Source organism: Anomaloglossus baeobatrachus, chromosome 12 (assembly GCF_048569485.1).
Source record: "Anomaloglossus baeobatrachus isolate aAnoBae1 chromosome 12, aAnoBae1.hap1, whole genome shotgun sequence".
In the NCBI taxonomy this organism is placed as follows: domain Eukaryota; kingdom Metazoa; phylum Chordata; class Amphibia; order Anura; family Aromobatidae; genus Anomaloglossus; species Anomaloglossus baeobatrachus.
In genome coordinates, this window is record NC_134364.1 from 113,385,778 (window position 1) to 113,399,054 (window position 13,277).

The 13,277-nt window shown below is 47.0% G+C and overlaps 2 protein-coding genes across 4 annotated transcripts in view; one reads left to right on the forward strand and one right to left on the reverse strand.

Annotated features, from left to right (window-relative positions):
• Positions 1 to 13,277, reverse strand: part of ATP6V1D (ATPase H+ transporting V1 subunit D) — a 201,992-nt gene that overhangs the window by 41,092 nt on the left and 147,623 nt on the right. The window lies entirely within an intron of this gene.
• The window catches only part of FSIP1 (fibrous sheath interacting protein 1), a 54,224-nt gene that overhangs the window by 1,288 nt on the left and 39,659 nt on the right, over positions 1 to 13,277 (forward strand). For 2 of the 3 annotated variants that reach the window (XM_075329969.1, XM_075329968.1), the window contains exons 2-6: positions 699 to 894; positions 1,116 to 1,203; positions 1,672 to 1,770; positions 3,317 to 3,486; positions 5,535 to 5,628. In XM_075329969.1, the coding sequence (XP_075186084.1) occupies positions 724 to 894; positions 1,116 to 1,203; positions 1,672 to 1,770; positions 3,317 to 3,486; positions 5,535 to 5,628 (622 nt within the window). In that variant the 5' untranslated portion in view covers positions 699 to 723. The remainder of the gene's footprint in view (positions 1 to 698; positions 895 to 1,115; positions 1,204 to 1,671; positions 1,771 to 3,316; positions 3,487 to 5,534; positions 5,629 to 13,277) is intronic. The other variant, XM_075329970.1, reaches the window with a different exon arrangement.

A 13,277-nucleotide genomic window follows, 5' to 3' on the forward strand; every position in this document is an offset into this window, starting at 1 on the left:
CCGGCCCCTCTCCCCCAGTGTATAACATCCGGCCCCTCTCCCCCCAGTGTATAACATCCGGCCCCTCTCCCCCAGTGTATAACATCCAGCCCCTCTCCCCCCAGTGTATAACATCCGGCCCCTCTCCCCCCAGTGTATAACATCCGGCCCCTCTCCCCCCAGTGTATAACATCCGGCCCCTCTCCCCCAGTGTATAACATCCGGCCCCTCTCCCCCCATTGTATAACATCCGGCCCCTCTCCCCCCATTGTATAACATCCGGCCCCTCTCCCCCCAGTGTATAACATCCAGCCCCTCTCCCCCCAGTGTATAACATCCAGCCCCTCTCCCCCCAGTGTATAACATCCAGCCCCTCTCCCCCCAGTGTATAACATCCTGCCCCTCTCCCCCGGTGTATAACATCCAGCCCCTCTCCCCCGGTGTATAACATCCGGCCCCTCATCCCCCAGTATATAACATCCGGCCCCTCTCCCCCGGTGTATAACATCTGACTCCACGCCCCCGGTGTATAACATCCGGCCCCTCTCCCCCGGTGTATAACATCTGACTCCACGCCCCTGGTGTATGACTGACATATGGCCCCTTGCTCATGGTCTATCGCACGCAGTCCCTCCACTATATGTATTAGTTGATTGGGTTCTGTATGTAAGTGAAGCTCGGGTTTTGTATCGTATCGGATATTTTGTTTTACATTTTAGGTCTGATCTCTTAGCTCTGTCTCTAATGAAGATGGATATAATGAAGGGAAGCTTGGATGGCATTTCCAGACCTGCCTCCACATCTCGCTCCCGGCCTGGAAGTCGCCTGTTAAGTTCTTTCCAAGCGGATAAACAGAGAGTGAGCTTGTCTGTATGTTCATTGGAAGTGCTGAGTCCAGAACCGGGAATAGCGCAGGTAAAATAGCAAGTATGTCACTGTGTGCACGAGGCACGCTGAGGCCTGACATGTATTATTAAAAACAATCACGCGTTTCAGAGTCCATTCTGTAAGGTGTTTATCTGTTGCCATCAGTCTGTGGGGCCACTTCTAAGGTTAAGTTGGTCACATTCATTAGTTTTATCATACCCTCAACCTCTAACAGGAGGCATAGTAATAAGATGTCTCCCGATAACCAGGGGGATGTCACCACGACTTCAGATGATGAACGGGACACTTCTGAAGACCCGTCTGATGAGAAGACCGCAAGGAGCTCTACAAGGACCGGTATGTGAGACTGGAAAAGCCGCCAGCTGTATCTATCTATCCATCCCTCTATCTTTTTTATCTGTCCCCCTATCTGTCCCCCTATCTGTCCCCCTATCTGTCCCCCTATCTGTCCCCCTATCTGTCCCCCCTATCTGTCCCCCTATCTGTCCCCCTATCTGTCCCCCTATCTGTCCCTCCATTATCTATCTATCCATCCATCCCTCCATCTATCCATCCATCCCTCCATCTATCCATCCATCCCTCCATCTATCCATCCATCCCTCCATCTATCCATCCATCCCTCCATCTATCCATCCATCCCTCCATCTATCCATCCATCCCTCCATCTATCCATCCATCCCTCCATCTATCCATCCATCCCTCCATCTATCCATCCATCCCTCCATCTATCCATCCATCCCTCCATCTATCTATCCATCCATCCATCCCTCCATCCATTATAACCTAATGTCTTGTCTTATTTAGTTCCCAATTTTGAGAATGAAGACTGTAAAGATGAATTACACGAAAATTCTGCTGCTGAAGATTTTACAGCCAAGACAGCCGGCGTTGTATGTGTGGAAGGTAACTAGGAGGGTCCGGTCAGGGGGGTCTCTTAGGACATCTGTCTGCGCTGTTATCTGACATATCCATCCAGCTTTAATCTTTTTCACTATCGCACTTGATAACAATTCCATGGAAATTATTCACTAAAACTCCATAATAATGAGGCATCCAGCAAAGTCTGGACGTTTGAAAAAAATCCTACAAGTCTTGATCCAATAGTGGATGAGACATATTGTAATAAGATGCTCGGCGGCCGCTTCTCAGAAGTGGGGCTTCGTCTAGCGCTCGGCAGTCAGTCTGATGTACAGGACATATGTGCAGCACATGGCGAGATCTTTATATGTGGCACCGAGATGGTTTTCGGTAACCACATCAAAAATGTCTGGGATCCAAAGGAAAAGGAATTGTTTCAACCACCGGGACTGAACTAATTATATGTGGAGTTGACTGTCGGCTCCGGGAGGCATATGGGCTTCTTCACCCTCTACTCTGAATGTTCACTGGGCTAACAGCTATTTCCTCCAAAACCACCATAAACTTATCTGTTTAGCTCAACTCCGTTGGAAAGTTATGTGGAGGAGGCAAAATCTGCTGCCAAACACCCCTGGCAGTAACTTATCTTGTGTAAGAACAAAAAGGATCCGTCCCACTGACTGATTCTGTTGGGAGGTCCCATAATAGGTGATCAGCTGATCAGTATGAGATCATTTAATGTGTTAAGCATTCATCCAGTCTTACAATATTGATCCTTAAAGACCTCATGCACAAGATATAGCTACCGGGTAAACAATGGTTCAGCCAATCATTCGGCCAGCAGCCATGTCTTCCGACTTGGAGGCTCGAAATGATGTGTTGAGGAAGAATTGAGGGCAAATTGGACAATCGGCCGCCCTTGCCAATATTGGCAAGTGCAGCAGACATAGTCTAAAGTGTATGGGGGCCTTTGGGATAGGTCAGTATCAGATCAATGGGGTGGGTCTAACACCAGATGGCTGTTTTTATCTTCGGTGGCTACTACTTTGTGGACAGCACTGCTCTATTCAGCTCCATCCACCATTTACATCCGGAGCTGATTAAATCTGTATACGTGGAGGTGACTGACCCCCACTGATCTCATGTTAATGACATGTCCTGAGGATACTTCATCAATATCATTAGCCTGGACAATTCCTTTAAGGATTGAGGAGACTTAGTACTCCTCCATACACATGAGACTTCCCCTCTTCTGGGTTCAGCCATCCTTTATCTCATCTGTACGGCCAGATGTAGACCCCCACTAATCGCCAAGGTGGCGTTTTTCACACTTATATTGAGTTTGTATGGAGTGCCGTGGTCTAGCCATTCATGAAGGTTCAAACTGATCCACCATTTATGATCTGTAAAAAAGGTTTCTGGTTGGACGTTTCCTTCAATGAGAAAGTCCGGAATGGTTTGGTGCATAGCAGCAGAGGTATTAAGGCTAGTGGTGTGGATTAATGTGTACCACCAGCAACAGTGGGCAACATGGGCACTAGTGGTATGGGGTTATAATGAGCCCCTAACGTCATTGTGACTATTTTGGCAGGTCCCCTAGAGCAATCTCCAAGTGCAGAAGATAAGATTGATCCCAAACTGGAAAAAGCCATGAAGAAGATGAAAGCTTTGGATGAAATCTTACTGAAAAGGATGGCAAAAGAGAAGGAGGTTAAAGCTCATGGTCTGGAGATCCGGAAACAACTGTGGGAAGAGCTCCAGGTAGTGAAAAGTGCCCCGGGACCACTCAAGTAGAGGGTAGACTGTCAGGGTAAAAAGGAGGAAACACACATTAGTGCAAGAGCCCTGATTGCGGGGGTCAGGACCATTTAGAGAACATTTGTTAGTTTTGGATGAGGACATAGTGAGGGGGACTTTCATTTTTGCTCAGGATATTCCCAGTGCTATTAAGTCACCACCACTTCCCCACCTTTTATTGATATCATCAATATGACAAGCCTGTATGAAGACCTCCTGCCACGCGGGTCAGTACAGAGATCAGGCCCATGTCGTAGGGCCGAGCTCATTACATCAAGGGTCTTCCAATGGTACCTGTTGTAGGAATAAGAATTGGGTCATTGTTAAAGCCATGTAGAAGTGAAAGTGAGAGAGTCATGATTTGTAGCAAAGGATCTGTGTGTTGGTTTGGATCATAAGGGCCATTTACACGCTGCAACATCGCTAGCGATATATCGTCGGGGTCACGTCGTTAGGGACGCACATCCCGTGTCGTTAGCGACATCGCAGCGTGTGACAGCTAAGAGCGACGATCAACGATCGCAAAAACGTCAAAAATCGTTGATCGTTGACACGTCGCTCCTTTTCATAATATCGTTGGTGGTACAGGTGCATGCTGCTAGTTGTTCGTCGTTCCTGCGGCAGCGCACATCGCTATGTGTGACACTGCAGGAGCGACAAACATCTATTTACCTGCGTCCACCGGCAATGAGGAAGGAAGGAGGTGGGCGGTATGTTCCGCCCGCTCATCTCCACTTCTATTGGACGGTTGCCGTGTGACGTCGCTGTGACACGTCGCTATCACGCCGCACGAACTGCCCACTTAGAAAGGAGGCGGTTCGCCGGCCACGACGACGTCGCAGGGAAGGTAAGTCCGTGTGACGGGTGTAAGCGATGTTGTGCGCCACGGGCAGCGATTTTGCCCGTGTCTCACAACCGACGGGGGCGGGTACGCTCGCTAGCGATATCAATAGTGATATCGCAGCGTGTAAAGTGCCCTATAGACTCGATAACAGAATCCAATGTCAAACAGCTGCATGTAAAGCTGTAAGAATAATGTTGTGTAACCAAAAATGCCTGGACTCGCAGGATAGAGATGTAATATCACCACTTTACAAATAATACAATATTAGTTCAACGCAAACGTTCGTAGAAAAGAGGTCCTAGAGATAAAAAAAAAACCAAAATACAAATAAGAGCCAAAGCACTGTTGTGGAGGTTATACCCACATTTTACCCCATACAAGAATAAAGCAAACCATAAAAAATAGGGGAGATGGCACATCCAGCAAAACAAATCTCACAGTGCATAATGCTGAACTGTAATCGTTAAATAGCCCCTACATGCACATCTGGATATAGATACCTACACAAGCGATTAGAAACAATTGCTAATAAATGCAATCTCAAACTAGAGAATATATAAGGAGCAGTGTATACAAGGCATAGTAATGGCTCATGGTGGATAACCACAGTATAGACCAAATATAGATGTAAGGGCATCAGTACATTTGGGCTATAATATTTCCTTGTGTTTCCCCCTTTTTTCTGGCTTCCTCAGGGGCTCAGTTATTTTTACAATATTTTTCTTAACAGGAACATAATAGTTTATAGTGTGATGGTTCATATAAAACAAAAAAGCCAAACAAAACACTTTATAGAACAACATGGCCATTTAGTACTGGGCATCAGTATGTATCCTAACTATGCTGTGCACCTTTATGTATACTACTCTATAAGAGTTTGTTCATGTATCAGATTTGGATCTTAGAATTGTAAAGTATTTTACTGAAAGATCTGTGCAGTAAATTACTTGTATTTCCAGTTTGTAGGGCCACATATACATTTAAGGATTACATTTATTCAATGGGGATAATCTGCCTTCTTTTCAATGCAGAATCCAACTGAACCCCTGAAGAAGCCGGCATATTGGCGATACGTCTTTATTAAAAAAAAAAAATAAAAAATCCATATATGTAATATAGTCTGTGAAACAATAAATGCTTTTCTGATGGCACATTTGTCCTTGTCTAGCTCGTGTCACAGCAGTCGACCGCACGCAGCCATGAGGAGAACATAAATACTAACAAATTTCTGGCACTGACTCCGCAGTTGGATGACCCTGAAGGTAAGTCATGCTTTTATTAAACTATGCCTACAGTCAAAGATGAAAGAAGGCCGGATATAGCTGAGTGCATGGTGGACCACCACTCCAGTCAGGTAGGCTGGATATAGCTGAGTGCACGGTGGACCACCACTCCAGTCAGGTAGGCCGGATATAGCTGAGTGCACGAGGGACCACCACTCCAGTCAGGTAGGCCGGATATAGCTGAGTGCACGGTGGACCACCACTCCAGTCAGGTAGGCCGGATATAGCTGAGTGCACGGTGGACCACCACTCCAGTCAGGTAGGCCGGATATAGCTGAGTGCACGATGGACCACCACTGCAGTCAGGTAGGCCGGATATAGCTTAGTGCACGATGGACCACCACTGCAGTCAGGTAGGCCGGATATAGCTTAGTGCACGATGGACCACCACTCCAGTGGAGAATTGACTGAAAAATAGTATTTACGGTACAGATTATATAATTTTATAGAGTGCAATGAAGATTTTTATCCATGTTACAGATCAAGACTGTCCACAACAGAGGTCTGAATGAAGCTTTAGGGTTAGGGGTTGGTTGTATAACATAGCCAGACCCCAGCTTGTATGGATATGGAGCTCCATACACCTGCACCTTCTCTATGACCTATATAGGCATATCACAGGTCATTAAAGGGTTATTCCCCCTCATCACAGACGGACATTGTTGGATAGAGCTTATAAAAACAAGCACTTTTGCAATTTACTGCTTTTTAAAATTTGCAGCCGTTCTTGAGATATTACCACTTGTCTTTTGTTTACAGCTGGTTGCCTTGGAGACCGGCCACCGCTGCTGTCTAGCTTGTAAGCACTGCTCTGTAGCTGGTTTAGGAGGTAACAGCGTGCTCCAGCAAATCAAACCAGTGATTAGCAGCTTATTTGAAAAGAGAGTATAATCCCTATTCATGTTTTTTGTTTTTTTTTGTCTAGCAGAGGTGGTCGGTCTCCAAGGCAACGAGCTGCAAACAAAAGAAAAGTGTTAGTATCTCAAGAATGGAGCAAAATTTTAACAAGCAGTAAATTGCAAAAGTGCTTATATTTACAAGGTCTATCCGACAATGCCCAGTTATGAAGATGGAAATAATCCCTTTAAGGGATAAAGAGATGGACTTTGACTTATTGGGCAGCTATAGAGCCCTGGTAGATCTAGGGGTTCGGCCACTTCTCTGTAAATGTCAAGATATTTGCCAAAATCCAGTGCAAATATGTCACATCTTGAGCACTCGAGGAACGTGTGGCACCTCACCCCCCGCTGCGTCCTTTGTTGCTCGCCCTGAAGACCTTTTCTCTCTATATTCTCAGCAATGTTGGGTTCATGTCATGAATGCGTTCCCTGTGGGCATGGACACGTGCCAGAAACAGTGGAAAATGTTTTCTGGCTTTGCCGTGGTGCATATGAGAGATGACAGGCACTTTTATTTCACGGCTCCTTGTAAACTTGTTTACAACACCATGGATTTTCGGGAACATAAATACCCCCGGGGCTTGGGATCCGTGTATGCTTTCTATGGCAAGGTCAATGTCTACATGGGTGGGATTGTCCTGATCATCCACTGTTACCATATTGGTGAAGTTCATGCAGAGGGCAGGCGATGAGGTCTGGGGTATTACAGTAAGTAATGACAGGTGGTGGTAATATGACCCACTCCTAAAATCAACTGTGTAGGGCCCATCAAAGCTAGAGAAAAGATAAAGGGCATGTGATGGGTGGTAAGAGGCATCTGGCCTCTCATCTGTCCCGTAAATGGGGCTCTGAAATGCCCTGTCCAAAAAGAGGGGTGTCATGCACACTGAATTTGGCAATCTCCGGCAGTCCCATAGTGAATAACCAGATGGTATGCATGTGTGGCCTAAATTCCTCTTTAATAAGACCGTTCTGAACCCCCATTTCTGAATCAATGAGTACTGATAGTGTGCCAATCACATGGCAGGTAGATGACCTATGAAGAGTGCAGATCACACAGGACAGATAAATGACCTAAGAGCGCAGATCACACAGGACAGATAAATGACCTAAGAGCGCAGATCACACAGGACAGATAAATGACCTAAGAGCGCAGATCACACAGGACAGATAAATGACCTAAGAGCGCAGATCACACAGGACATATAAATGACCTAAGAGCGCAGATCACACAGGACAGATAAATGACCTAAGAGCGCAGATCACACAGGACAGATAAATCACCTAAGAGCGCAGATCACACAGGACAGATAAATGACCTAAGAGCGCAGATCACACAGGACATATAAATGACCTAAGAGCGCAGATCACACAGGACAGATAAATGACCTAAGAGCGCAGATCACACAGGACAGATAAATCACCTAAGAGCGCAGATCACACAGGACATATAAATGACCTAAGAGCGCAGATCACACGGGACATATAAATGACCTAAGAGCGCAGATCACACGGGACATATAAATGACCTAAGAGCGCAGATCACACAGGACATATAAATGACCTAAGAGCGCAGATCACACAGGACATATAAATGACCTAAGAGCGCAGATCACACAGGACAGATAAATGACCTAAGAGCGCAGATCACACAGGACAGATAAATGACCTAAGAGCGCAGATCACACGGGACAGATAAATGACCTAAGAGCGCAGATCACACGGGACATATAAATGACCTAAGAGCGCAGATCACACGGGACATATAAATAACCTAAGAGCGCAGATCACACGGGACAGATAAATGACCTAAGAGCGCAGATCACACGGGACAGATAAATGACCTAAGAGCGCAGATCACACAGGACATATAAATAACATAAGAGCGCAGATCACACAGGACAGATAAATGACCTAAGAGCGCAGATCACACAGGACATATAAATAACATAAGAGCGCAGATCACACAGGACAGATAAATGACCTAAGAGCGCAGATCACACAGGACAGATAAATGACCTAAGAGCGCACCTCACACATGACATAAATGTCCTAAGTGTGCAGATTGCACAGGATATACAGTAAGAGCGCAGATCACACAGGACAGAGAAATGACCTGTAAAGATAGCAGGTCGTGCGTCCTAGCCAAGCGTCTTCCTGTGCTGCTTGCTTAGTATGATAGCAATGACTGTGGGTCCATCCACTGACCACGCCGCCATCCTACCTTGTCATGACCCTAGACATTGCTGGCCATTAGAGATTGCAGAATTTGCAGCCTGTCCAGCTATCCCACCACATGCTGATGTACTCGGGTTACAGATGATACGGTAGCTTCACATTAAGCCCAGAAGGTGGCAGCCTCGGCCTACTTAGTGAGGGACGCCTGTAATGCTGCGCGCCTGTGATACTCCCTGATGAGTTTACTGGAATTATTTCTTCCCCCCCCCCATAAATGTCCCAGTGTGGCTGCCCCAGTGGCGCCATTGCCCGTGCACATCCAGGAGCTGCTATTTCCCTTGCAGGTTTTCGTTCAGGATAATTGGCACACTATGTACTCGGACTTTTGGCCTCACACCTGATTACGGCATTTTTTGCATACCTGCTTTATGCATTCCTTCTACAAGTCACAAATTCCTGTAAAATGAGTACATTTCATATTCATGGTAACGTTTTTTGCATCACACTTTTGTCTGTGCCGGCCATGTATGGAGTTATCCTGTCTGACCCCCCCCGGTATCCCCACATGTCAAAGAGGAATGTGAAAGCATCCAACCACCTGTATTTACCTGTAATCATTAACAAAAGATTCCCATGCTGCAGATCGCCCAAATAATGCCATCATACAGTGCACACAATAATGCCGCCAAATGACCGCTTCTCAGTGGTTGGACAATAACCCCATACAATGCTTCTAAAATGTTGAGTTGCCATCAGATCGCGAGTATGAGTTACAGATTGGGTGAACCAATCTCTGTAGTGTCCAAATAATACTGCCATACAGTGCACAAAATGATAACAGCTACATAGTTTAATATATAAAGCTGTGTGTATGTATATATGTGTGTGTCTGTGTCTGTGTGTGTACAGTGCTGGCCAAAAGTATTGGCACCCCTGCAATTCTGTCAGATAATACTCAGTTTCTTCCTGAATATGATTGCAATCACAAATTCTTTGGTATTATCTACATTTAATTTGTCTTCAATGAAAAAAAAAATTGTCATAAAGCCAAATTGGATCTAATTCCACACCAAACATAAAAAAGGGGGTGGACAAAAGTATTGGCACTGTTTGAAAAGTCCTGTGCTGCTTCTGTAATTTGTGTAATAACAGCCCCTGTAACTTACCTGTGGCACCTAACAGGGGCTGGCAATGATAAATCACACTCGCAGCAGGTGACATGGATTAAAGTTGACTCTTCCTCTGTCCTGTGTCTTGTGTGACCACATCGAGCATGGAGAAAAGAAAGAAGACCAAAGAACTGTCTGAGGACTTGAGAATCCAAATTGTGAGGAAGCATGAGCAATCTCAAGGCTACAAGTCCATCTCCAAAGACCTGAAAGTTCCTGTGTCTACGGTGCGCTGTGTCCTCAAGAAGTGTAAAGCCCATGGCACTGTGGCTAACCTCCCTAGATGTGGAAGGAAAAGAAACATTGACGAGAGATTTCAACGCAAGATTGTGCGGATGGTGGATAAAGAGCCTCGACTAACATCCAAACAAGTTCAAGCTGCCCTGCAGTCCGAGGGTACAACAGTGCCAACCCGTACTATCCGTCTGAATGAAAAGGGACTGTATGGTAGGATACCCAGGAAGACCCCACTTCTTACCCCGAGACATAAAAAAGCCAGGCTGGAGTTTGCCAAAACTTACCTGAGAAAGCCTAAAACGTTTTGGAAGAATGTTCTCTGGTCAGATGAGACAAAAGTAGAGCTTTTTTGGAAAAGCCATCAAAATAGAGTTTACAGGAAAGAAAAGAGGCATTCAAAGAAAAGAACACGGTCCCTACAGTCAAACATGGCGGAGGTTCCCTGATGTTTTGGGGTTGCTTTGCTGTCTCTGGCACTGGACTGCTTGACCGTGTGCATGGCATTATGAAGTCTGAAGACTACTAACAAATTTTGCAGCATAATGTAGGGCCCAGTGTGAGAAAGCTGGGTCTCCCTCAGAGGTCATGGGTCTTCCAGCAGGACAATGACCCAAAACACACTTCAAAAAGCACTAGAAAATGGTTTGAGAGAAAACACTGGAGACTACTAAAGTGGCCAGCAATGAGTCCAGACCTGAACCCCATAGAACACCTGTGGAGAGATCTCACAATGGCAGTTTGGAGAAGGCCCCCTTCAAATCTCAGGGACCTGGAGCAGTTTGCCAAAGAAGAATGGGCTAAAATTCCAGCAGAGCATTGTAAGAAGCTCATTGATGGGGACCGGAAGCGGTTGTTGACAGTTATGTTGGCTAAAGGTTGTGCAGCCAAGTATTAGGCTAAGGGTGCCAATACTTTTGTCCAGCCCATTTTTGGAGTTTTGTGTGAAATGATCAATGATCTGATTTTTGTTTCATTCTCTTTTGTGTTTTTTCATTGCAAGGAAAATAAATGAAGATAATAATACCAAAGAATTTGTGATTGCAATCAAGAAGAAACTGAGTATTCTCTGACAGAATTGCAGAGGTGCCAATACTTTTGGCCAGCACTGTGTGTGTGTGTGTGTGTGTGTAAAGAATCCACACCGTCGCATGTACAATCACGAAATTTTGTACTGACACTCCATTTGCCTCAGGGAACGTCATAGACTATGTTTTCAGGGGAAATTTTAACCCCTTTGTTTTTACAGTTACTCTCCAAAAAACCTGCCTCCATTAAAATCAATGGAGCTGGGAGCCACAATGCAGTCAGAATTTCAGAAGAATGTTGGAGTGTCCCAATGCAGACAAAGACAGTCAGGGAAAGAGACAGTCAGGGAAAGAGACAGACACTGAAATACAGAGACAGACAGAGAGGGAGAGACAGACAGAGATAGAGACAGTGAGGGAGACAGACAGAGACTGGGAGAGAGACAGTTACTATCCTGGGCAACGCCGGGTACTACAGCTAGTACTTAATATAAATGACATGCAGTGCCACACTGCCTGCTTCTCTCTGCCATCCACTGTACCCCACACTGCCTGCTTCTCTCTGCCATCCACTGTACCCCACACTTCCTGCTTCTCTCTGCCATCCACTGTACCCCACACTGCCTGCTTCTCTCTGCTATCCACTGTACCCCACACTGCCTGCTTCTCTCTGCCATACACTGTGCCCACACTGCCTGCTTCTCTCTGCCATACACTATACCCCACACTGCCTGCTTCTCTCTGCCATACACTGTACCCCACACTGCCTGCTTCTCTCTGCCATACACTATACCCCACACTGCCTGCTTCTCTCTGCCATACACTATACCCCACACTGCCTGCTTCTCTCTGCCATCCACTGTACCCCACACTGCCTGCTTCTCTCTGCCATCCACTGTACCCCACACTGCCTGCTTCTCTCTGCCATACACTATACCCCACACTGCCTGCTTCTCTCTGCCATACACTATACCCCACACTGCCTGCTTCTCTCTGCCATACACTGTACCCCACACTGCCTGCTTCTCTCTGCCATCCACTGTACCCCACACTGCCTGCTTCTCTCTGCCATCCACTGTACCCCACACTGCCTGCTTCTCTCTGCCATCCACTGTACCCCACACTGCCTGCTTCTCTCTGCCATACACTGTGCCCACACTGCCTGCTTCTCTCTGCCATACACTGTACCCCACACTGCCTGCTTCTCTCTGCCATCCACTGTACCCCACACTTCCTGCTTCTCTCTGCCATCCACTGTACCCCACACTGCCTGCTTCTCTCTGCCATCCACTGTACCCCACACTGCCTGCTTCTCTCTGCCATACACTGTGCCCACACTGCCTGCTTCTCTCTGCCATACACTGTACCCCACACTGCCTGCTTCTCTCTGCCATACACTGTGCCCACACTGCCTGCTTCTCTCTGCCATCCACTGTGCCCACACTGCCTGCTTCTCTCTGCCATCCACTGTACCCCACACTGCCTGCTTCTCTCTGCCATACACTGTGCCCACACTGCCTGCTTCTCTCTGCCATCCACTGTACCCCACACTTCCTGCTTCTCTCTGCCATCCACTGTACCCCACACTGCCTGCTTCTCTCTGCCATCCACTGTACCCCACACTGCCTGCTTCTCTCTGCCATCCACTGTACCCCACACTGCCTGCTTCTCTCTGCCATCCACTGTACCCCACACTTCCTGCTTCTCTCTGCCATCCACTGTACCCCACACTGCCTGCTTCTCTCTGCCATCCACTGTACCCCACACTGCCTGCTTCTCTCTGCCATACACTGTACCCCACACTGCCTGCTTCTCTCTGCCATACACTGTACCCCACACTGCCTGCTTCTCTCTGCCATACACTGTGCCCACACTGCCTGCTTCTCTCTGCCATACACTGTGCCCACACTGCCTGCTTCTCTCTGCCATACACTGTACCCCACACTGCCTGCTTCTCTCTGCCATACACTGTACCCCACACTGCCTGCTTCTCTCTGCCATACACTGTACCCCACACTGCCTGCTTCTCTCTGCCATACACTGTGCCCACACTGCCTGCTTCTCTCTGCCATACACTGTGCCCACACTGCCTGCTTCTCTCTGCCATACACTGTGCCCAC